The sequence below is a fragment of the Haliaeetus albicilla genome, chromosome 6 (genome assembly GCF_947461875.1).
Source record: "Haliaeetus albicilla chromosome 6, bHalAlb1.1, whole genome shotgun sequence".
Lineage (NCBI taxonomy): Eukaryota > Metazoa > Chordata > Aves > Accipitriformes > Accipitridae > Haliaeetus > Haliaeetus albicilla.
Genome location: NC_091488.1, coordinates 44,453,850 through 44,480,262, shown reverse-complemented (window position 1 = coordinate 44,480,262; position 26,413 = coordinate 44,453,850). Strand labels below are relative to the sequence as shown.

General features: G+C 41.2%; 1 protein-coding gene across 2 annotated transcripts in view; it reads left to right on the top strand.

Annotated features, from left to right (window-relative positions):
• The window catches only part of GSK3B (glycogen synthase kinase 3 beta), a 149,397-nt gene that overhangs the window by 54,102 nt on the left and 68,882 nt on the right, over positions 1–26,413 (top strand). For both annotated transcript variants that reach the window (XM_069785853.1, XM_069785854.1), the window contains exon 2: positions 3,057–3,250. In XM_069785853.1, coding sequence (XP_069641954.1) covers positions 3,057–3,250 — 194 coding nt within the window. The remainder of the gene's footprint in view (positions 1–3,056; positions 3,251–26,413) is intronic.

The following is a 26,413-nucleotide window of genomic DNA, read 5'->3' as shown; positions in this document are numbered from 1 at the left end:
ATTTTTAACAAGTTTAGTTGGGAGCTGTTTTTCCATGGACTTAAAGGAAAGTGTGTAAAGCGTGACTGGCTTCTCATTTGAGCTCTGGAGAAGCTGGCCAGGTCGTTGCAGCCCCACGTTGGGAAGAACCACCTGATGTGGCCTGAAACTCAGGGATTGTTTTTGTGGTCGAGGAGACTGCTAAGGGAATTGCAGCTCTGAAGAGTGTCCTTAGAGCAAATCTCTTGATGCCAGGTACTTCAAAACTCAATCAGTATTGCCAGGGACATTTTTTTTTTTACCTCTAAGACTTCAGTAGTCTTGATTTTGGGGAAAGCGAGGAACAAACCTCATTAACAGTAATCTCGATACTCTGGCCTTGTGACCAAGGCCAAAAAAAAAAAAAAAAAAAAAAAAGCCCCCCCCCAAAAGTGGGGAAATAGGGGATTACCTTTTGCATGATGAGGATTGTTGCAGTAAAGCAGATGTCATCTATTTATATGTGCTGAGTTAGAATACTAATCATAGAATAGTTGGGCAAGTAAAATGCAGGGCTGCTATCAGAATTACATTTTCAACTTGTTTAACAAAAAGAGGATTTCTTTCTTTTCCTGGCTTCCTTCCATTTATTTCTTACAGTTATCAAAGAGGAGGGTGAATTTTCCATGCAGCTTTAGTCTGCTTCTGATTATGCTCCCCTCCCTCTCTGAGCAAACGTTCAGCTCTCTTTCTGTTTTTCCTTTTTTTTGTTGTTGTTGTTCTCTGTTTTCTCTTCACATGTGTAAATCTGCATCTCACCTTCTCAGGAATATTTTGGGGAAGGGCTAGACCTACTGTGTATTGCTTTGCAAGTAATTGGCACCCTTCGCACTAATGTGCTTTATTTATTTTTAATTTGTTCATTTGTTTCGTGGAGTAGTTGGATGCATAAAAGCAAATTATTTGTAAGAACCTAAAAGGTAACATAAGAGATGAGTAACAGTTAATGTGGGTTCTTCAGGAGCAAATCATGCCAAGCCAATGTACTTTTCTTCTGGATTGTACAGGTACAGAAGAAGTAGTAGTAGTAGATCTGTGTATCTTGACTGAAGTTTTCAAAGTAATTTTCTTATGAGAAGCCTAGGAAAACAATGGGCTACTGGAAATCCCCTGAAAGGCATAAAAAATGGTTTAGTTATTTTATTTGAACATAACAAGAGGTTCAAGATAAAATTAGGATGAGATGTTTAATGGGTTTTTGCAGAGTCTTTAAGCAGTCTCACAGGATTCACTGGTTTTCACCAACTCCTTAGATAAACTTCACGTAGTATCGTGAAGTGAAGTGGATCTCCTGGTGGTGACTGTGCTTGAATGATGTGACAAGCTGGCAAAAGAGTCTTAAGTAACCTTGGATGTGGTTCAGTCAGGATAAATGCAGAATATTAGGCTTTGATAAGAGTAATCAGGTGTGTAAGTGTACAGTGGGCAAGGACTGGACAGGTGGCAGCTCTGCAGAGGAGAGTTTGGTGCACAAACTGGTTGTGAGTCAACCGGGCTGCAGCATTGCACAAGCTGCAAACGTGCTGGGCTGTACAAACAAGTGTGTTGCAAGTCGGACACGAGAAGTCACCAGCGTGCTGGGTAGAGCCGAGATGAGCTTCCTCTGCAGGGTCTTAGTTTTGGGTACCATATCTGCAAGATTTTTAGCAGCAAGGGGAGAGGTCCCCCAAAGAGAAGTAACTTCTCCATCATGGTAACTTTTTTTGGAATAGCCGCTCACATATTTGATGGGGGTAGTGGGAGGGAAAGAGGGCAGGGGGGATCTGCGCCACTTTCCATGCCTTTGGAGAGCAGAGCAAGGAACGATTCACCTAAGCCGCACTAAAGGTCATGCGAGCTACCTGTTAGAAAAACCTTTCTAAATGCATGAGTAGTGAAGGACTGGAAGAGACTCCTGGGGAAGTTGTGGAGGGAAGGTTTCTTAATAAGCAGATGTGACGAGCGTCTCTTGAGTGCAGTTTCTGTAGAGTTGCAGTGACTGCTGTGGAACAGCAGAATCTTCTTCTTCTTGCAGCCCTATTTGATTCTGTAACCTGAGCCATTGTAACTGAAGGGCAAAAAATGCCTAGTGCGTGCTTACAAAATGCCTAAAACTACGGTCCTATTACAAACAAAATCAGACTTTGAACGAGGGGAAGTACCGTTGCTGATAAGTGGTGCTAAGAGTAGGTAATAGCGGCTTTGTCTTTTGATGGGACAGTGGATGCGTGGCTGGCTGCAGACTGCCGAAACCCACAGCCGCTGCTTCTGCACCGAAGCACATTCACCTGTGCAGCATCCACCGCAATCTCGCATCCTGAATGCACGTCCCCGTCTGTGTTCTGGTTCATGTCAAGATGCGAGCTAAGCGCATGCCATCGCCATCCTTCTTCCCCTTCCTCCCCCTGCCCCAGTGAGCGCCTCCCTTCTCTGTAAGGAAATCTGGGCATGGAAAAAGGGAGGAGCAGGACTGCGCCCTTCCATGCAGTCTAGGTTTGACTTCAGGTGCACACAGCCAGCTTTAACAACAAAGGTTTTGCTTCCTAGTGCGTGCAAGCTGAAGCTATGCACATAGGTGGGTTTGTGACTTTGTCAGTGCTTCTAGTTTTTGTTGCCAGATATATGCCTATAACGGACAGAGTGCTGCTCTGCAGGCTGTATTGACGATTTGGTTTCTCCAGTTACAGGAAAATATGGGGAAGTGCTTCATTTTGGTAATAGAAACAACACTTTGTTTAATACCACTTACGTTAATCAGAGGTAGAAATAAGTACTTTTCTTCATCATGCATCACATTTTATTGCTGAGCTATTTGCTCCTGGAAAGGGAATATTTTTGTTAGCAATAATCTAGGTGAAAAATTGTCACCACTTAGTGTATTTTTCACTGAAATATATTCAGTGCTTTCTTCGCATTTTGTCGGGGTGTTTTATTTTTCTCTATAATATTGAAATACACATGCTGATTTAAATCTTTGCCTTACCCTCTTCTGTTTCAGTCCTGTTGGTCATCTTGTTCATGCACACATTTTGATTATTTGTGTATCTCTTGCTTCCCAGGAGACAAAGATGGCAGCAAAGTGACTACAGTAGTGGCAACTCCTGGACAAGGTCCGGACCGACCACAAGAAGTTAGCTACACAGACACCAAGGTGATTGGAAATGGATCTTTTGGTGTTGTGTATCAAGCCAAACTCTGTGATTCAGGAGAGCTTGTGGCCATTAAGAAAGTCCTGCAGGATAAAAGATTTAAGGTGAGCCTATGCATAAGTTCAGAATATTTTCATGAATGTTATCTCATTTTCCATGTCTTTGGCAATGTTTTTGATATTTTTTTAATTTATTTTCACTGGAGTACCTAAATGCACATAAAAGTTTCCAGGACTAAAGATTAAACAGATGGTTTATGATAAAGGGATATAGTTTAACTTGAAAATCAGTGAGTCACTGTTATGATTATTTGGATTAGTGCAAAACAGGAAGGTAAAAATCCTGATTTGATGTTGTGGTGGTGTTTCCAGGTTGCAGACTAGATTTTTCAGACAACGAGCTGTGGAAACAAGGGAAAAGGTTGTCTTATGCTTACTTTTTTCTAGTGTAGACTCTCCTCCAGTCATTAGTAATTAAGCTGCTGGAAGGAACGGAAGCCTTTGGGCTTTGTTCTTGGTTGTTGCACCTACAAAGTGGAAGGCTGGTTTTGACTAAATTGGGAAGTCCCCAGGCCAAGCAAGAAGATAACAAATACTGAGCCCAGGGCAGTTTGGACTGAAGACGGGTTACTTCCCTTCATTATCTGATTTAAAAATGTGATCTCTTCTGGTGGTTTTAATACACTAGTGATTCTTTATTCTAAACAAGTAGCCTTCCAAAAAGCTGTATTTTCTTTGGTGATATTTAAACCAAATAAAAGTTAAGGACCATCAGCAACCTTGTCGCTGCTGTTAGTCCTCCCTACTTGGTACTTGGTGTGCTTGACTGCTTTCCCTTACAGTCAGGTGGCCTGCAGGCAGACTTGTGCAAGCAGTGAATGGTAGCAAAGGTACTGGGTTTAGCATCTGAGATGAATGGTGTGGGTTTTAGCATCTGAAGGCCACAGCTTTCATGACTACAGAAGCATAAGGACAACAGATTAACCATGGCACTTTCTCTATCTTGTTGGCATGGTCTCAATACAAAAAGTTCTGAGCTTAAAAATAGGAAGTTGAAGCATATTTAAGGAAAATCAGCAATTTGAAACTTCTTTACAATTTTATACTTACTCTTTAGAAGTATTTCTAAAACTATTGGATGACATTTTTATCATCTCCTTCTCAGTTATCTCATTTTTTCAGTAAGACTTCATACACAGCTTGCTTTACTGGTAATGTTTGTAATTTGTGTCCTGTTTTGGTAGCAACATCATTCTTTTGAAGTGTTTTGAAGGAACTGGTGTATGCCTTTTCCTTGAGTCTTGAAATTGATGCTGTCATCATCACAGGCATCAGCATATCACAAATGTGTTAGATGAAGAATGGAAAAGTAAAGATATGTTTAAATTAATGTAATCACACGGCATTGTTTAACTTCTAATTGAGAAAGGCGTGTAAAGTTCTTACATTGTTCTTACATCTGAGTTATTTCTGGACTGTATTATGTGTTGAAGGCAATTAGTACTGGGGAAGCATGCAACATGATGTAAGAGTGGATTATTTCAGAAGAATGGAAGAGGTAGAGGAATAACAGAAGCTCTAAACCTAGTCATGCTTAAAGGAGCTTTTTGATCTCTTCCCATTAAATAGTTTTAAGGGAAAGGCCAGGACATTTCCCTTACCATCTCATGCTTGGTGGATGTCAGCTAGTGCTTTGGCCCAAAATCTTTGATTTCTTTAGTCTCATGACTTTGAGGTTGTGTAGGCTGTCAAAATGAAAACTTGGCCAAGCATTTTAGTTCCTGCCCATCAGATACTAATAGTTTTTGACATCTTTCTTTTTATTTTTATTTTTTTGATAAATCTGTATTGGGCATCTAGAAAAAAATGTAGGTCTTAGATTGTTTTTGTTTCAGTAGTTGATTCAGTGGCATTTTGTTTTCTAACTATATACCTCTCTCTATTTTGGAGTGTTTCTTTAAGTGATTCGAAAAACCATGTCATCTTTTGAATATTAGCCCTCTTTTTGTTTAAGGAAAAAAGCTAAACTAAAAAGCTAAGTAGGGTGTTTCCATTTCGGACTCTGAACTAATTGCCTATGTATGATGACATAAGCTGGGAACATCCAGTACCTGGAGGCTTTAATACCCCTAAACTAGGTGGAATTAATGGTAAGTGCATGTGTAGATTTATAGATAGCGTTAATTTCAAAAAGCTTTTTTTAACTTCATAATCTGTATGGGTCACATCTGCAGTAATACCCAAGTTATGTATTTTTTGTGTTCTTATCCCAAACTTGTATCCCAACTGCACAACATCATCTACCTTTGGTCTCAGCTCCCTAGTTTTTACCGTCATTCATCAGTTTAGTCCTCCCTTTCTTTTCGCATTCTAGTCTGGAAGTGTATGTTCTGTTGGCAGGAGGTGTAAATTCCTGCAGGCTGGATGAAAGCCTCTGCCTGGACGGATTTGGAAGCTAGAGACATGTATCTTATATCAAGAATAGCATACAGTTAATTCAGGGTATGCTATTCTTTGGGAACTTCTGATCTAGGTTGTAAATGCTGCACCAGATATTTTACCAGTTAAGCGGGGAACTTTGAATGTCTGTTGGCCATACAGTTTGATCGCAGCATAGGAGCAGAGCAGCTCTTCTGTTCAGAGAGCCGAGCTGTGGTGTGCAGCTCCGCTGGGCTGTTGCCACCCTCGCACGGCTGCCTGAGTCCAGATCCAAGCCCCAGTGAGTCCTTAAGGAATCTGCCACTTCTTCCCTGTCATTAATGTACACCCGTGGTTCGGCGATGATGAGGAAAACCCTATTGTAGACAGCCAAAGGTGGCAGTAGCTTGTTTGATTTAAATCAGCTATCAACTTCTGAGGGAAGAGAGGGAGCGCTTTAGAAATACCTGTCTGCACTGGTCCCAGTGGTAGAGAAGCAACGAGAGGAAAGTAATGTGTGGAAGTTGCTTCCTGAAGTGTAGATCAACAAAATGTTCAGCTGAATGCTTCGAGCTCGTGCCTGCTTATCTTTATATCCTGATGGATTTATCTTGGTACATGCAGTATAATTCCTTTGTTGTGATTTAGCTCTTTAAAAAAAATGCTTTTAGAAAAGCCAGCAGGAAGTCTTGGAACTTAAAGGCGTGATTCCAAAACTTTAGGAACTCCCAAGAGAATGTAACTTCTAGGCTCCTTCTGCAGTTTGTGAATGTGGAGGGTTTATTGTAAAGATTTGGAAAATGCACCATAATTGCCAATTTTTAGATCTCTGTCAGGAAGTTGAGATACTTTTATCCAGGTTTAAAGCTAGCTTGAAAGCTGGAATTAGCAGAGGGGGGTTGTCTCTTTTTTCTTTTTTCCTTTTCCATTATTGTGACAAGTTTCTCGGCAGCCTCCACTGAAGCGGAAGCAGCATTGGTCTATGCCAGAACGAAGTGAGTGTAAAATCTTTGCTAGAGTTGAATCTTACAGTTTCTGTGATGGTGAAGATAGTTTGCAATGCTCCTACTTCCTTCTGCTCCCTTGTTGCACTGTATTGCTTCTTCAGCTTGGCAGTGCAGTTCCTGCACGGCTGTGTTTTAAACAGGGTCTCTGAAGTGCTCTGGGTTTTGAAATGAGTATGTCTACAGTTCAGTGTAACCTAGAGCAATAGTATTGGTACACTAGGAATAGAGACAAATGGCTGAGGGGAATAAAGAAGATAAGCATAAATCTCTATATTTTATTTTAATTTTGGTTTGCATTCTACTGTCATTAAGCTAGATCTCCATATTAAGCATGAGGAATCCAAGTAATGTGATTTTCGACAATTATGTGATACTTAGGTGAGTAGTTAACAAACTACATGCTGTTTATCGTTCAGCTGTGGGGCCATTGAATTTGTCTCTAGTCAGTATGGAAGGTCATATTTTCTTTGGGTTTTTTCAGTTAAAAGTTTAACAAGGGCAAGAGAGAGACGTTTCTCTTTGAAAAATGGTGTAAGACAGCTATTCACAAGCTTTCAGGGCCAAAAGCCATTCAAATGGCAACATTTCTTAAATGCTATGTCCTGGCTTTCACAGATCTATACTGTGTTTCTGCTTCTATCACATAGATGCGTAAGAAGAGGTCCTCATGCAAAGCATTGATATTTTCAGTTGTTTTCATGCACGTGTCTGTGCAGGTCCTTAACTGACACAGCCCAATTGTGATGCTTAAAGAAAATACTGGTAGCATAAATTTTCTTGCGCTGCTTTTGTTGGCATGTTCATTGGAATATTATTCAGATTAAAAGTCAGTCATATTGCTGTCTAATTCTGCAAAAAGCAGTAATAAGCAAGCAGGTATGTTAGCACAGATAGGAAATTCTTAGTCTAGTTTTTGTTATTTCTGTCATTCTGTGCCCATTCTTAAGAAATCCTGTTGGAACGAATGCATGAATTGCTAGAAATGCTTCTCAGCTGACTGAGAATAAATACTAAATTCTTCCTATCTGAATTGCAGGACTTAATGTTTCTGCTTTAGCACTAGGCTGTCGCTATCTAAATGATGAAGAGAGTTCTTAATAATCCTGCATGCACCTTTTCATCTAGAAATCTAGATGGGGCATCACATTTCTTGTTAATGGCTCAGATAGACCTGAAGTGTGCAGCAAGAGAAAGCCAAATTCTGTAACAAGAACCATTCATGCCATCCAGTCTGTCAAATCATTCAGGGACTGCCTAGGTTTAGCAATCTAACTGTGTGTGCCCATGGCTTAGTTGCCTGAATTGTTTAAATAGGCAGATCTGCTGGAGTGTGAGAGGATGTCAAACTGGGGCCCCGATGGTCCATAAACATGAAGCCCTGCGTTGATAAAGCTGAGGCCACTGAATAGTAGGCAGTGCTCTTCTCTATTTTTAGTTATGGGAGGAATATACGTTGTGACCATTTGCATGATCTTTTTCTTTTAAATAAGTAAAATCTCACTGTTAATCTGAGCCTTAAAACCCAATAAAGCAGCAGGATGGAAAAATAAGTCTATCTTGAGGTTCTGGTTTCTCTCTTTCTCTGCTGGGTGCATGTACTTCTGTGAGCTGTTTGAAATGCTTCTGAAAGAGCAACAGCTTTCCTTCAGTTCCTGTCTCGAATATATCAAGCTGTTAAGTATAAAAAGATCCTTTTTCAAAGCAGCCCATATCCGCTGTTTGTGTTCACTTAATTACAGCAACTTTGATCGTAGCAGCTCACATGAAAAATGTAAAACCACAAGGAAGAATTCCCGTTGAAAAATGACTAGGTGTCTACGTTCTTAAGTTCTGTTAACTTTTCAAGAGACTTTTCTGTTCAAAGCATTCAACAATCTGAAGTTGCCCCAGTTTTTTGAATAGGTTTTGTGTCTCTGCTTGTGGTTGAAGGTCTCATTCTGTAAACATGCAAGTACAAAAAGTGTGAACCTGTTGACTAATGAGATATGTATCTTTTGCTCTTCGAATCTCAGTGGTTAACAGACCACTCTGAGAGTCTGACTTCAAATTGGGTTTAATTAGTTCCGCTCTTGGCTGACCCTCCCTGGCTTATTTCTTGGCTCTTGGTTATACTTGGCTGTTTAACATACAGCAGATAGTAGCATTATATTGAAAAAAGGCTGCATTTTCAGGGGGCTTCAGTCTACTAAGGTCACTGTTAGTGTAGCTGATCTGTTTTGAGGAGGGAGCTACCTAGTAACCTGATAGAAATAAAACAAGTCTTTTTTGCAGTCTGTAAGCTTGGGCCATAGTCATGTCTGCAGACTGACAGACAGGAGTTTGACACCCAGCCTCTTGCTATGTGTCGGGGAACCCAGTTGGAAAGCTTTAAGAGAGAAGTTATTGTTGTCTCTTCAGTGCAGGTTTGGTCTCCCTTTGCCAGATTTAAACCTGTTCGGACAGGATGCAAGAAGCAACTTGCCTTTTAACGTTTTACCAAATCCACCTTCCAGGTTCCTTTTCCTATGTATTATAGCTTTTGCTATGAGGATGTTAAATGTTTAGTTGAAGAGAAGCCATCGTTAGTGCTGAAAATTGAGATAGCACGTAGAACTCTGACTTCCTTGGTATGTGCCTGAGCTGTAGACCCTTTCAAGCTCATAGTGTCAGAGTGAAGTACTTTACCCCTTTCTAGAGAAGGAATTGGAATTTATCACAGGTTTAGAATGAACACTGTCTTCATCTGAAGTCAGAGTTTTAAGTCTTAAATACAACGTAGAGGTTGGACCTGCTCTGGTGTGTTCACGATCATCTTTCTCTGTGACCTCTTGTCATCTGCACAGGTTTCCACTGAACTAAGGACTGCACTTTCTTTGTCAATTTAATCTCTGTGTGAGCTAGCTGACCTCTCTCATATCTCCATCTAAGGATTATTGAATATTCAAACATTAATCTGTAAGGCCTTCTCTCGAAAGAATGTCTTTTTTTACTTACCCTACCTCAGTTGAGTTGGAAACACCCATGGGATAAAAAGTCACAAAGGAAAGACATGGCTATGAGAAATACTAACATTTAAGCACCTTTCTTTTAAGTCTGAGGACTTGCACATCTTAGCTACTTTGAAGATCTGAGGAATAGTGAGTCACTGTTCATAAGACCATTATGGAGGTGGCACTTCTAAAAGGATGCCTTAATGTTATTGTTAAATAGCTAGAAAGAGCACCCAGAACGAGAGATGTCTTCTGACTTCTTTAATGTGATGGCTTATGTTTGTATCACAAGTGGGGAAGGAAGGTTGAAAATATTTTCCAGTGACATTAGCAAATACTACAAACTTTTGTAAAACTAGCAGAAGGAAGAGAATTGAACCTGACTCAGAGCCTTTTCAAAACTATCACTCTAGTCCTACATATCCCCATCTGAGGGGATGCAGTTTCTCTTAAAGATTGGGTCTATCAGATATGATTTGCAGAATTGGAGACGCCTGGGCATGTGCTCAGGATATTTTTTCATCTTCTAAAGAGCTGGAGGGCTATGTTCAGTTCCAGGAAGTTTCTTCAAGTCTGTCCTTTAACTCTTGTACAGAGGCCAGATTTGTAGCTCTGGTCCAGCTTAGTTTAGCCAGATTATCGGAGATGTTTACCAAAATAATAGCATTTCTTATAGCAGTGTTTTATCTGTCTGTCTCCTGAAAGCTAGCTTATCAGAGCCAATTCTGTCGTTTGGCTGTAATTGCAGTTGCAGTGCCTGTCTGTTCACAGTGCACCGAAGGGGCTGGATAGATATCTGAATTCTCACTCAAAACCTTGTATTTCATTCCATTTTCTAATTTTCGCAATCACTGAGTTTTGCTAAAGAACCAAACATCTGTTTGTACCCTTGCTTTTGGCAGTGTTTGAAATAAACAGTGCACTGTTCGTTGTATCAGCTGAAACCTCCCTGGACATACTTCTGTGGCCTAGAAGAGATCTAAGAGGGCTAAGAAGCATCTTCGCTTTGTATTATGTTAAAGTCTATATAATAAAATTATTTGTAGTTGTTTTATGACTGTTTCTACAGCTGTTTTCTAATCTGACAAATTAATTGGATGCATAATAGATGTTAATGCAAAATAGGTCTTCAGTCTGGCATTTGGAGGTGAATTTGAGTTTGTATTGAGAGCACTGATTTTAGTTTTATTTTTTAGCTGGGGAGTTGGACTGAAAATTGCTGCCCAGGAAATGCAGCGTCATCCAGCTGCAGTTGGCCTGGGGAAGAGGAGGAAGTGCTCTTCATCTGCAGACGTGGCTGTGTGTGCGTGTAGAAATGTGTTTCCACATGTTGCCGTGTGGAAACCCACGTTGGTAGGGAAATATCTGCCATGAGAATGTGTTCTTTGAAAAGGGAGGAGTTAAAAGAGCCCTTGAGGGCTTTTTTCCCCCCCCTACTCCGTAGATGCTAGCATGAGGCGTTTGTGTAGATACGTGCTGCAGTTCAAGTGGTGCATTTATTTTGGAATTGAGCTTTCCTATTTCCGTGAGTTTTTCTGCGGTACCCCCTGGACTAGGACCATAGATACATTTTTAAAACAAGATAGCTGTCTGTGGTCAATTTTCACTCTTCTTGTCCACTTCTAGTGCATAACTTGAGACTAAAATTAAACCTATCTGTCCTATGTGAATCTACTGACCAACAAAAAGAACCTTAAGATATATTAAATATATAAAAAGTCTTTTGCCCCACATGGTAATAGCTGCTGTTATAATGCTTTGGTTTATTTCCTGTTGTCTTTCATGTCCACTAAAGGAAAGTGAGTTCGTATGTCTGATGTTCATGAAGTACATATATTTATATACACTCCATGAAATGTGTAGTCCATATATATATATATATTCCTAAATTAAGCTGAGACAGAGGTTAAAGAAGAATAACATTGTAGGGATGCTATTCTGAAATAATGACTTTCGGAGTGAAGATTACAGTTTAAAAGAATTCCAAAGCCATTAAGGTATGGAAATGTGTAGTTTAAAGCACATAAGTAGCTGTAACTGCCACATTCTTCATTTTTGGGGTGCTCTGCTGGTGTTCAAAAGCAGTTGTGAAAAGGGTGGACATGGTCTTTTTATGGAAAGATCTGTGGTAGCCTTTCAGAAGCATTACCATGAAGACTATATATCTTTGCTTGCCTGAGAATATATCCTCACATTGGGTATGCGTCTCTGAGATTGGCAGATTACAGGCTGGTAGAGCATATTTTTCTTTTCTCATTCTCATTTTAAAATAAAGTATTTAATGGCTGCCACTGGTACCTTCTTAGTGTGGCAATGGAGAAGCCTTTCTAAGTGTGCAGCCAGTTGGAAGTTGAGAATCGAGAGCTGCTCTTTGTTTTGTGAATGCAGCCTGAACTTGGTCATTTAAAAAGAGAAAAGTCACAGTAAAATTCCTGAAGTTCTGAAGCTCTGGGATTTAGTGATACACTGCTGCGTGAGGTCATACATCAACTCTAAGCTAGATTTTTTTTTTTCATCTTGCAGTTCTAGCTAAGATGAACAGGCAGAGGGGTAGGCATGTCTAATGCTCTTGATAGCTAGGGAATGCCGCTGATGTATGGAGCTTGGGTATTAAAGCAGATGTTGGGTGGAAATGATGTCTCAGTGGGAACCTTCTACACCTGTCTCCCAGTTAGGGAGAAAAGTATTGCATAGGGTATAAATAGGATTAGCTGATGCTTGTTGAGATAAAAATGGTGCTTTTGAGACGACTTGGATGTTTGGTGCGTACAGTTGCTTTCAGGCTTTTTGTTGTATTGTTGTGTATTCTCTTTTAGAAGGCCCACAGCATGAGATTGCCTGGCTACGGAAGATTTAGCATAAACACTTTTTACGTCTAGCAACGTTATGTACCTGTGGTTCTCACTTGCTTACTTCATTCTTGCTTGGTTAAATTATCTTTGGTGCAACACGCCCTTCTTAGAGCATGACTGGAATATATTGTCAAATAATTTGGCTTCAATTTTTGCCAGTGAACGTAGATTTTTATCTTTAAAATAATTGGCTGCTAAATCAGGCGGTGGCAAACTGTGTGTCCTTTTTGAACTCAGTATGTGTTATTAATTCAAATATTCTGCTGTAGCAACTATACACTTGAGGGGAAAGAAGGGGATAACTGATGAAATGCGAGACACAGGAAGAAGAGATCCACCTGCTTCTCAGTGGAGGCTTCCTGAAGCAAAAGAGGGTGGACAGATCTTTTTGTTCATGTGTCACCAAGACAGCTGTGCTGTGCCCTCCGGCACTGTCTTGTAGTTGAGCTGTTCTGGCTTTGTTTAAAACCTTCTAAATGAACTGCTTCTTTTATTCCTGGTTCTTCCTTGAAGAGGGGTAACTCAAATTCAGCAAACAAAATGAGGAAGGTTTAAGGAAACACGGAAATGGGAATAATTTTTGATTGCCACTTTTTTCTCGAGTAGACCTGGTATTTTAGAACCACCTGGCATGCTTGTTCTGAGAAGTTTTCAAAGCAATGAGAGCCATGTAATTGATGATTGTTTTCTGTGCTGCTAAAGGCAATGTGCGCTGCCCATTGCTGCTCTGAAAAGTAGTACCAAGACATGGGAAAATAGTAAAAGGAAGCTATTTTAAATGTTTTGTCAAGCATCTGTAGTGCAGAGACAGAGGCACTTCAGACTGTCGGGCATATTCTAGAATTGGCAACGCTGCTGGTTTTTCCTGTGACTTGGATACTTCCTGGTTCCTGGGACGACTGAGAAGGTGAGATGTGACCAGCGCAATTATTTTTAGCCTACACAGTACAAGGAATTACTTTTCTGCTACTTTACATTGCACGTTTTTGAGAAAAGCCTGTTTTGGATTTATGTCCCACTTTGTTTTTTTCCCCTCACGTTTTCTGTCTGCATTATGCAGTGAAATTTGGTATATGATGCCCAAGACTAAATTTAAAGGATGGTTTTCTTGAATGACCTAGACTCCTGGGTGATCTGCTGCAGAAAGTAAAACTGCATCTGATTTTCTTTGAGTGGCTTTGTAAGAGTTGTATCATGTAATAACCTAAAATAAGAAGTATTTCTGGAAAGGTAATGAAAAACTTACTCCATTAAGGAAAATTCTAATTACAGCGCGTGATGCTTTGGTACTGTATTGATACTTGTTTTAAAATATAAGGAGCGATGTCAATAAAGAGGTCGTCGTGCACTCGTACTGTTTTTGGGCAGGAGCAAGGAAGGGACCCACTCTTCTTTAGGGTGAAATGTGAGGTGTGGTGTTTATCATATTTTTAAATATATGTTACAAACTTTTAACTAAGTAGAATGCAGTCTGCTTTCTTCAGGGTGGGTTTTTGTTTCTGTAGTGCCTGGTATAGTGAACTGGGATGAGTCATCAAGGTTCCTGTATGTGTCATGATGCAAATACCCAGACTATATACATCTATATTCTGTAGTTGTCTTAAAATTTGAAGCCAGGTCTAATTGTTACAGGCCCAGCAAAGGTGCTCATTTCACCTCTTCATTTGTGATGTTCCTTTGAAAGCCCAGCCATGGTGATTAGACTGCTTAGTCCTGAGCTAACTAGTCAAAATACAAACATCCAGTCTGAATCATTGAAGCGCAGCAATGCATATGTAAAAGAACAGCTAGATCTAATTTTAATTATTTACTTTTTAATTCAAAAGGCACTCGATGTCTCGGAGAGCTAGAGTTTTTATTTCCCTCCTTGTTACCGCCTGGTAAATTTTATCAAATGAGGATGAAGACAGAATATCTGACTTAAAAGTCTTTTAAAGATTTGTCTGCTTCTGTTTCTTTGTTTGAGGATTTGTCCGAGGATCTGCTTATCAGACTGAGTTTGCAAGCCCTTGTGCATTCATCTTAGTTTAATGTCACCAGACACATGAGTCATAAAGGTTGTACCAAGTTTTTGGGGCTTGAAAACAGGCATCGCATTTATGCCAGATGACTGTAACAATGCAAGCATGTTGATGGATTATAAATGAAATAATTTGTTGCAGGCTACTTAAGTTACTGAAATAGTACAGTGCAACTTATTTGGGTGTTGTGGTGGGACACGCATGCTTCTTCCAGAGCTCCCAGCCATGCTGTCCACCAGTTGCATTGCTCTCCCTGCAAGTGTACAGAGGGGGATTTTTTCTTTCCTTTTTTTTTTCTTTGTTTTTTTCTTTTTAAACTAAAAGTTCATAGCAGATGTTCACGTTGGCTGTGTGAACCCAGTACGGCACCCTAATGGAAAAATTAGGTTTTACTGGTAAATAATAGAGGAAACTTTAAAAAGTTGTGTTGCTGACCAACATGGGAATTAGTAGTAGGTGTGCATGTGTGGAAATGAGTACTTTGGAGTTTGCTGTTCCAAAATGCTGTGGTGCATGGGCTAGGGAACATTAGGAGGATTCAATTCAATGTCTTACACAGATGAACTTGCTTTGCTTTCTGACATTGAGCAACTCTGTGAGCACATTTCAGATGAAGTCTGACAAGGGGTAACAGGATGTAAAGCAGGAGATCTGAGGTGAGCACAGATTTCTGAAGAATTCCTGAAAATAAGGATAAATACTTACTGGATTTCTTTTTGGTGCTCTGCTGAACCTACTTTATAAAGAGTGAGCAATTCTGAGTTATAAGATTAAAAGATGGTAAGAGCGGATAATTTTTAGTTGAGGTAATGGTACTAGAAGCTCTATAGTTTTTAAAAAAAGTAGTGCTATATTCTTTCTAGGTTAGATTCTTCTGTTTGTGTAGTATCACAGTAACCTGGACTAGAATTGCCTGTCTGTGAGACCTGGAGCTTCCTTGATTACACTGGGGTTATTAACACTATTCACTTGTCATTTAGATACCTGCAAAAGCAGCAGCATGAGAGCATATGAAATAGAAATGCATTTTCCCCAGTGTGTTGGAAACCACAGGTAGGTGATTGGAGTCAGCGTTTGAAGAGCCCGAGCAAATAGTCAAGAACCTGGTACAATGCATACTTCTATTTTTTTTATCTGAAAAGTCAATATAACTTGGGAAAGGGCAAAAAAGGACATCGTTTGCAGATAGATTTCCTGATAGGCAATGACTCCGCTTCTGTAACTGTGCGTAACAAGCATAAAGGTTATCTACTTTCACATAGGGCTATAACAGATCTAGTAGGACAAGAAAGTAGTATGAGACGGGAAAACTAGGGCACGTTGAGGGTTGCGTGGAGTGTTGGAGGCATAGCAGAGTCAGTGTACTCATTGAGCAATTTCTGTGGCAGCATGAAGGCCACCAATTAGCAGGAAGGATAAACAGTGCAAGGACTCTTGTTTGGAGGTAACCTGATGAGTATCTCTTGGAAAGGGTCCGCCTTGCTCTAGTGGGAACAGCCTGTACCCAGCGCAAGTGCAGAGCGCTGTGTGCAGGTGGTAGCAGAAAGTCCCTTCTGGTGGAGCACCGAGCTGTGGCATCCTGTCCTACTGGCTTGTCTGCATGGATCTGCTTGTGGGTAATGAAACTGTAGGTGACTTCTTGAGGAGACAATGGGCTTTCAGAGGGAATTGAATTCACCTGAGACCCTTCTGAATTCAGCTGTCCAACCAAACACTGTTGGAAGTCTTAACTGATTCACCTTTAAAAGTTATTTGAATTAAATTTTCCCGAAAGTAAATACAGCTCAAGATACGGTGGCTCTGTCTTAACCTAACCTTGTGTGCAGTAAACACTAGACTGTGTAGGGAATGATACTGTCTTGCCTACATAAGCAGGCAGTACCACATCCTTGGTGGGCAGTAGCTTTTCATTCTTTCATGCTGTTGAGATTTTGAATGCAAAAGGGTCTCGGCACTCTTTGCATAGAGTTTGATTTCAACAAAGTGTGGAAGAGCATTGTTCACTGGTTGGGGTTGGATGAGGAGATGAATTCAACTCAGAAGGCACAATCCTGTGAAAATACAGGGCAGCTGATTAGTTTTTCTTTGCATTTTCAGTGAGTATGTTGCTGCTGAATGCTCCTGTCCGTAGTGCCTATCTTGAGAACTTTCCTGCTAAAAGCTGTGTCTGCTCTGGCTACAAAGAGCAATGTTGCAAACCTTGCTCCTGTGACTGTGATATTCATCTGCAGAGGCTAACTATGGGTAGTTAGAGAGATAAAGCAGCTGGCTGGCATCTGATCCTTGGTCTCCTCACTTCTGATAACCAGAGACTCTTTTAGAGCCTGCTCATGAGCACCAACTTTTAGCAACTGCAGTTCCTATGACATAAGGTACTGTGAAGTACAAGATACCTTCAGTTGCTTAAAACTGGATTAAATTATTGCTTACTGGGATAACAGGTTTCATATCTTGCTTCCCCACTTCTAAAATACACAATTATAAATAGTCCATGAAATATAATAAAACAAAACCTTAAAGGAATATTGAGACCAGTTACATTTCCACTGGCTTGTAGTCATTTTGGGGGTTTTTCAATGTGAAGAAAAAAAGTTCAGAATTGTATTTTAAAATGTTCAGGAGGTATACACATAAAACATTATGGAGCAAGTTTAGTTTTTCAAGCTGATAGCAAGCATTCTGTATGGAAATGGGTAGTAGAGCACCTGCATTTAACTTGTCTTTAAGATTTTTTTTTTTTCCCCAACACAGGAAAAAATTCAGCTTCTCAGAAACCCTAGAACCCATCTTGATTCGCACGTGCTTTGACCTACTGCATTTGTTTTCCTGTGCAGCAGCCCTGCTCGATTATCTCTGGCTGTAGAATAAAGCCGTAATACTCCTGAGCTGAGGAGGAGAATATAATGCAAGATGGTCTTGTGCAGGTTCCATCACTTCACCTGTATAGGTGTTTTAGGCAGCTTCTGAAGGCAGCTGTTTTTTTTAGGAAAATGTGGAAACTTGTGAGCATCCTCTTTGGTGTTGTACTGCTTAGGAAAGCTGCACAGTGTTTTCTATATTCTCTAAAGACTTGTCATAGAAAGGTAATTCATAGGAGTTTCTGATTCAAACTGAATTCAGTGCCTTTGCTGTGATTTCTCATGGAAGTATTAAATAACACCTAATGCCTAGTTTTAAGAGGTGCTGCAGGACAAGGTAGGCACTAACGTCTAGTCCAATGAAGGGTGCTGTGTTTGATAAAGGTGAGAGGTAGGTCTCGTTTGCTTCAAGGGGCCATAAACTAAATTTTGCTGTTACTATTCTAAATGTTAATGCGTTGCCTAATGTATCTTTCTCAAAAAACAAAGAAATGATGGGAAGAGATAGTATTTGCTGGTTTTTATACCCTTCAATATCAGGGCAGAAAAGGGAAAAATATGTTTATTGAGCAGAGAATTGAAGTCTTGAGGAGAAAAGCTTTAACATAGAGATACACTATTGTATTTGGGTCTGGAAACGGTTATTTGTGATTATCTCAATTGCTTTAGGTAGCAGTAGGTTGGTGGTTTAAAAATTTTGCGTTTAGTCTTTCAAGTCCTCCTCTTTGTGAATAAATTTTGTCAAAGGTATACCTTAACAATGCTACGACAGCGAGGGCTTCCCTGTGGAGTGAATCACTGTTCCTCCCTTGTGGAGCATTGTGATCCTGAAGGTGGTGTAACAGTCCTTAAAAGGCTTTTGATTTCTACCAAAAGTAGAAAACTACCAAGAGTTCAAGAGATACTTGATAATTTTTTCATGGGCTTAGTCAGGGTCCTACAGAAAATTTAATCTGAGGGTAATGATGGGCCTAGCTTGTTTGGCAGCTGGATGTCACCAATTTTCATGTTCTTTATACCCCTGAATATATCTAGCTTTTTCAATACAGAGCAGAAATACTTAACTTCTTCTTCCATCTAGTCAAAACTGCACATTTTCTACCTGATTTGTGCATAGTTTGAATTTGGTGCAAATAAAATTTCATGCTTAGGGAGGACAAGCAGGGCAACTGGTGAGAAATAGGCTAGCCTGCAGGGGACTCTTGCCCAGACAAGCTGATCTCATCTCACTGCCTGTGGTGTTTGCAAGATACCTTGGGCCAGGACAGGTGCCCTGTCTTGGTTATCTCACATTCTGTCTCCTGATGTGACTTCTAAAGTGCAGACATCAGGAATTTTTTTTTTTTTACAGCTGTTTATGTAGTGGATATAGGACAGAAGAGGCCAATTTTGGCTTTTTGACAGGTGTGAATGTCAGGGGTCCTATTGATCTTGCTCAAGTGTATTTGATTGCTCAATATTTCAGAATATTGAGCTGGGCAGAGTAAAACAGATATAACAGCTTCCTGGATAAACCTGTTAATGTGGGTTAATCTATGTACTATGGTAGCTTGCAGTCCATTTTTCACTATAAAACATTTTAAAGTGCTATGACTGAGAAGACCGTTCTGCTGTTTCTGCAGTTCCTCACCTTATCCACTGCAGAGCTTTTTCCTTTTGTAATAAATGAAGCAAAGGTCCTAAAACCAAATCTCCTTTCATTACTCAACTCCAGGTCATCCCCACAGTATGTCTGTTCTGTGTGATGTATGCAGTGGGAGACCTCCTTAAACTATGGAAAATAAGATTATTGTAGTGGAAAGTATATGGCAATGGCAGTGAAAGGTTTTGCAATTTGCATGACTACTAACAGTAGATGTTTTAATGAGGTTACCTTACAAGAATCTCCTCTAGTACTGTATGTTAAACAAAAAAGAATGTGTAGTCCACTGAAAAGGTGGTACGTGATGTAGGAAATGCTTTCTGACATAGTTTATGCGATTGACTTGCACACAGTGTCACAAAGTCATTGAGTCTTATGTTTTACAAATGCGTTTGTGAAAATTGTTTGCAAGTTTGGTAAGAGAGGTTAAACATCAATGTCTTCAGGTTTTAGGGTCCCAGATGACTAGGAACTAAGCTTTTTTGAGCCTTCCTTGGAAGCATCCAGTGATGGCTGCTGTTGAACTGTTGGGTGATATGGTGCCAAGATGATCGGTCTGACCAAGTCGTCTTTGTTCCCTCAGTCCCGTGGTTTCACCGGTTCTCTTTCTCTTTACTTGCCACAGGGTTATGTGCAAGTTCTCCTTTTATTCTGGAAGCAAGGTGGAAGCCAGGAGGCTCCCGAAGCTACACCTCTTATACAGTGGCAGTGTCACTACTGCCCACATTCCCAGCTATAACTTCAGCTTTTTGTTTTTCCTTTCCTGAACACTTGCTGGTGTAGCATCAACTCTGTAGTTGTGCCCAGATATCTGGCAGTGGGGCCAGTGAGTGGATGCTTGAAAGAGCTGAAGAGAGAGGACTTGCAGGCGGTGGCAGACGAGATGGCTACTGCTCTTGCTGCCCCTGCAGCAAAAGCTTCAAAGCAGCTGTGGATCGGCTCTTGAACCAGCACAGTTTGCAACCTGGTGTATGTGTTGAGCTCTGTTCTGGTAAGCTCTGTGCTTTGGATGGCAAGCTGGTGTCCGATGAGCCACCCAGGTGTCCTAGCTGCAGGGATAGCAGCACCTTGGAGGAGAAGGGTGGGCTGAGCGGCTGGGTGTAGATGGCTACCTCTGCCCTGTGAGTTTAAGCTGCTGCTGTTCATGAATCAGGGCCTGGAGGCTGACTCGTTGCAACATATTCCGAAGACATTGATTGTGACACTTAGCCGGGGGTAGGCTTAAATTCAGAGCTGTCTTATCCCAGTCAGGAAAGGGAGCAACTGACTCGATAACATTGCTAGATCTTTGCAGATACTGGGGGAAGAAGGACTGGGCTTCATGGGAGTTAAGTCGCCCCTGCCTTGCATTGATCCAGCTGGACCTGGTCCTTGGGAAGCTCTGAGATAGGAAGCCCGTGAGGTGGTCGTGTAGCCTTTTGAAACGTGGTTAACGTGTGCCACTTAAAATTCATGGTGCTCACCTGATACATGAAATCATTTCTCTCTGCTCCTTTCTTTCTTTTGGAGATCCCTATTACTTCGTCATGTGACTGAATGGTGAATCTAACCGTAGTGCTGTGTCTCTGCTTTTAAAATTTGTCATAAAACCCCCCACTTTGCTATGCAAATAGTTACTAAAGCTTATTCTTCTTCTCTGTGCTCTTTCTTTTGGGGCAGTTTAGGCTAAAAGTGAATGTGAAAATTTCCTAATCTTTTCATTTCAGTGCTGTGACACCTTTAGCCTAAGGAAATGATTTCTCAAAAAATGGGACAGTGTTTGAAAAGCATTAGTGCTGACTAAGGGAAAAAAACCTTAAGCAAGAAGTCTGATAACCTGTTTTATCAAACTCGAACACTAACCCTTCTAGTAGCTTACAGTGGATTTGTACTTTGACATAGCTGGCTTTCCCTTTCAAGTGCATGATAAATTTCTTTTATCTAGCAAAGGTCAAGTGGTGAAATTATTTTGCAGCTACCAAAAGAACGTGCTGCTGCCTTTTAATATGAAGATATGTATTTGGGGAAGCTTGAATTGTTTTTATATATAAAACTGTGAAGAATGAGTGTTGAAACGTTCTTATACACGTGTGGCTGTCATCTGAAATTTGGTAGGGTGTTTATTATTTTAGGCTTATCTCAGACCTGACATTCACATGTGGTGGTTTTTCAATTATAGCGTTAGCTATTAAATACTGATATTTGCTCACAACAAATTTACCAAACCAGGGGGTGGGGAACCTACCAGGAATTTGGGGAGAAAGGCTTATTGTATAAGTGCATAAGGTAAGGAGTGTAAGTCCCTATTTTAACTTCACTGTTGGAGTTGAGCCAATTTCCTCTCCCGTTCCCCCGCCCCCGGAGGAGGAGCTGCCCAGTCTCCCTCTGAATTCAGCAGGGAATGCTTAACCTTTTAAAAGCTTGGTCATCTGGGAGCTCATTATTAAGACTCGTACTTCTGGAAGATTTAATTCTGCTTGGCAAATAATCATCTGCAGGCAGTTAATTCCACTTGCCAGTTCCACTCCCCCTTTGCTCCCTGCTCAGTCTTCACCTGTCGTTTCCCTTTCTTGTGTCCTTCTAATTTGGATGTTTCCTCTAAGGTTTTAGGGAGTCAGAAATTTACGTTTGGATTGAAATTAAAGCCCCTAATGACTTCAAGCATCAGACATCTTTGTGTCATGTAGCAATAGTCCTGGGACAAAGGAAAAATAAACGTTGGAGGCGGCACTTACCTGTTGCCTAAATAAATAAATAAAATTTTTTTGGAGGCTGAGGAGAAATTATTTTTGTTTTGCAAGTCCTTTGGAATCTGTCTGCATGAAACATCTGCTGCATCATATGTAAGAAGAGAAGGCCGAGAGTAATAAAGCATTTCATTAATGTTTAATAACATAGTGATTAGCAACCCAGCAAATGTCTTATGCCCATGGGAGATTGGAACTTATTTGATTAATAGATTAATTGCAACCTGTTCCGGTTGTGATTGCAGGTGTAAGTTTCTATGGATGTTGCAGACTCCCTGGGGACTGATGTTATAGGCATTCTTATACTTACTTCTTCGTAGTTGAAGAGTTAAAAGTCAAAACATGTGGAAAAATGTCTGCTGTTCCTATGAAAGGAAAATTATTTTTACTGTAAGAGTTTTTCAACAGAGATCCTCTGTGCTACCACTGAAAAAGAATGGCTATTATCTCTGAAAGCATAGGGCTGCCTTTTAGAAAATACTTTTCCTTTCAATTATTCTCCTTCCTGCACTTTATTTCAATGTTATAATGGACTTGAACCATCTCTCTGAGTTTCAGACCTAGTTCTGTTTTTCTAACTTTTATCTTGGGTGCACTGTAATTCCTGCTGCATCTGGACTTGCAGAGCGTGGTAGATGCTGTAGAACTGAAATGTAGAACTGATCTGTTCTTCAGGTCACAATATGTGAAACAAACACTTGAAAATGATTAAGTGAATTTCAGGTTGTGGTCTAGAAGTGACATGATGCTGGAAATCAATTTGCGTTCCAAGTTTAGTGTTGAGCTTCCTGAGCTGGCAGGAATTTAGAGATGGTATTAAGTCTCTGAGAGGCTCTGAAACTCTACTTCCATTCAAAAAGGCAGCAAGTAGCTAATGAAGAATTTGGCTTCCACCCTTCAATTAACTGCTGAGATACAGGGAGGAAATGAAAGAAGAGTCAGAATTTTTCTTCTGTTCTCCCGAGAGATTGAGGCTTGTTGTATGTTCTCTTAAGAACACAAATAAGCCATTTCTGTCTCCAGTTATAGGAAACTATGTGTAATAGCTGTATGCAGCTCAAGTTTTCTGCTTAGGGACTGTGTTCTGCATTGGCAAGAGCAGGCTGGAGATGACATAATATGGCACTTGCCGTTGCTGACTGCCTAGGGGAAGAGTTAGGAAGTTCCAAGTACACAGTCCCTTTGCGAGAAAGGCTGTAGTGCCTGAGTTTGAGGGTGGTAATACAATAAAAAGAATTAACAGAGTGGAAACAAGGTGTGCGTTGGTATCTCAGATTTTCATCCAGTATGCCTTTGTCAGCCCGCTCATTACTGCGTGGTTGGGGTTCAAATCTGTCTAGTTCTTAAGGGGTTAATGAAGTCTAGCCCACATTTGAGGTGACTGTGTGACTTTTTGCTTCACTCATTATTCTAGAGCTTTAGTTTCCAGCACGTTTTTTCCTCCTGCTGCCCCTGTCCGCTCTCTAATTTCAGTCGAGCTGTAGTAAATCACGGGTTTGCAGGCTGGGGAGCGCCGGTGGCCCCACCTACGCTGGCCTGAACCCTGCGCCTTCGGCTCGCCCTGGCTCGGCCCCAGCTCCAGCCCCACGCTCTGCCCGCTGGCCTCTTCAGGCAGGTCCTGCCTGCTGCTGCATTTGGAGCCGACGCTTTTTGCCCTGATCTGTACCCGCGCCAGGGCTGAAGGTCGCTGCGCTCAGTAATAAATTTTGGCTAGAATACAGCTGACGCGTGTGTTTTGCACCTCTGACTCTTTCTGGGTGTTCGCGGGCCAGGGTTTCAGAAACACTTTGCGGTGCAACCCTGCTGTGTGTCTCCGTCGTTTGTTGCTTCAGGATCTTAATTACCAGATTTTTACGTGAGGACAAATAGTGGGAAGTTTGGCGGCGTTGCGGAACATGGTAGTGGAATGAAGCTGGGTTTGGAGCCTCTGCCTTGCTTTTAGTTATGTAGTAAAACAGAGCATGATGCAACTGCAATGCACTGGGTTGCACAGGAATGTATGCACAAGCATTCTGGATCTTGGACCCCCCCACAGCTTCCTCTGCTCATCCCGCTTGCGTGGCACAGTACATGCGAACTCGTTATTCTCATGTTGTATGGGCACTTAGCGTTTGGGTTTTCCCTTGTATGAGAGTTGGGATTCCTGTGAATGGCAGGCAGGAAGAGGTGCGAGGAAGGGGTAGGGGGTGCAAGTATTTAAAGCAGCAATTTTATATTTGTACTGTGAACTGCTGATGGCTATCACAGATTTTTTTTTTTTTTATTTTTATTTTTCCCCCCTTAGGAAAGCCCTAAACGTTAACAATATGTTAATTAGTATTGTACCTATGTCGCTAGGACTTTTTGGACGATAGAAGTCCAAGTACTTTTACAAATGCTGACTCTCAAAGCTGCTTCTAGGCACATGCACGTGTTACATCGGTAGAGGTTGGAGCAGGACGTGATATCTGGACTTTCTGACCTCTGCGTTAGGTCTGCTGGGTTGCAAGTATTTAACAATCGTTGATGGACCGGCACTAACTGGGTGGCGGTTGTTGTGGTATTACAGCTCTTGGTATGTCATAGATACAGATATTTAATAAACAGTATTTGTTCGTTGGTATTCTCCTATATTTCTGGATTAAAGGTCGTAATTGTATGAGTTTGCAACTAACAGGTGTGCTAAAAATGGAGACCTTCTCAACTTAGATCTGCTGGTGTTGGAAATATGCCGTCACTGGCAGGAGAGAGAGACTGGGGCTTTGTCTTAATCTGCACCTCAAATGTAAATGAGAAAAACTCTGATCCCTGTTGACATTTATCTCTGCTTGAAATTGCTTGCCTACAAAACAGACTTGTCACGGGTGGCTAGCTACTGATGACTGGCATGGGCAGATTCCCAGCCCAGGCCTCTGTAGTAAATCCCCTCTCGCACTTCTTTTTCCTCCAAGCACCGATTTATTTCAGTGATAGCTTGGGGCAAATACAGAAGAATGTAGGAATTAGCCTTTATTCTGTAAAATGCCTGAATTATCATATATATGTGAAAGGCAGTTAGTTCTGAGAGCCATAGAATAATTTCTGTACTACTTCTGCTGACAGCAAGACGGTGTTAAAAGTAGCCTTGCGATTGGTGGTGTTTGAAATCCACCTTTGGAGGAATGGGTCAGGCAGCTTCTGGAATTTTTAGAGAGGTGGTACAGCTTTTATTTTGCAGTCTGTCCTACTAAGCTTAGGATAAACCAGACATACTAGGATTGGAGCTTTAGTAACAATATTAGTGAAAATACGCTGATCTTGGTGATCCCACTACCCCTTGGTAACCTGTCAGGTGCTATTTCTGTACCACAGGCAGCTTACGGCGAGTACAGTGGCTTCCTCTATGGTCTGGAGTGTTTTGTCTTGGTACATTTTACAAAGCTGAGTTTAGGAGGTATGGCTCAAATGTTCTGCAAGCAGCTGTCTCTGCGAGGCATTGAGCGTAGCTGGCTAGGATCACGTTGAAAGACCTTTGTCAGCATGCGTGTGCTGCCCTGTGCTTGGAGTCCAGCCTTTTTCTTGGAGACTGGGAGACAGTCAGGATAAAGAGGCTTCTTCCTGCTGTATGAAAATGCTTTAAATCTCTCAGGGCCTCAGCCTGAGCGGGTTCTCTGGGCAGGCTCAGCAGTGCAGCAGGTGAAGGTGAGTGGAGGTGACTAGTCATTCAGGCTGTTCAAGTGGAAGGAAGCAGGGGGGGAAAAAAGCAAGCCTTGCTGCTTCATCACTGCCTTCATGCCTCCCGCTGGAAACAAGTTTCTTCCCCAACTTGGCCTGCTCATGGCTGCCTGCTCTGGTTCTTCGCTGTGGGAAAACCTTTACTGAACAACAAGAAATGTGGTAGAGTGGAGAAGGTTATGATGGAAGCAGGAGAAAGGAGGGAGCTGTAAACATGGTATGTGTAAGAGGAGGATTGTGTATACTGAGAAGTTGGGATCTACCTGTGCTGCTTCCATCTATCTGTAATGCCAGAGTTCATGTGACAATTACCCTTCATTTTCTGTTTTCCCAACCTGATAGAAGAACACGAGATACCGAGCTTCAGCATTTGAAGGTATTACTCCAAGAAGAATAAAACTTAGTTCCAAAAGTGCAAAAATGAGCATTAACTTTAGTTGCTGGCCTTACTTGATTTGAGCAAGAAGACCGATGCTGAAGTTGCTTGTTGAAATAGATTGGTAGCTTATCCTGCCTTTCCATCAAAAAGATATCCTTTCTTAAAAGGACAAGATGTACACAATCTTACCCGTTCACAAGAACCAGGTCATGTCCTTGGTGTGACACAAGGCAAAAATACAAATTTATAATTTCTCTCATTTCATCTGCTTTGAACATAATCCTCAAAGAACCTTGTTGAGACTTTAAACAAGCATTTCAGAAGAAAAAAAAAAATCAAAACCCAGCATGCCCTCTAGCTAAGGAAACTCTAAGGAATTCTCTTCTGAACTGGATCCAGGTGATATTTCTACACTTCATTGGGTATATATTGATAATGTCATGCTGACATGAGCTGTACAAAACCTTCCACCTTCATTTGTTCTTGTTCATTTCGGGAAGTTGCAAGTCCATAATGCATCATCTCTGATCCAGTCATTTTATCCCCTGTTGTAAAAAAGGAGGCGGCGGCACAGGAGGGGTGAAGTAGGGGAGGGTGAAAAGGCAAAGATCCAGGTGTTAGGGGTGATGAATGCAAACTGACACAGCTCTAGAAATCTCTGGATGGGGAGGGAAGCAGGGGGGTGATGGTTATCCTAATCTGT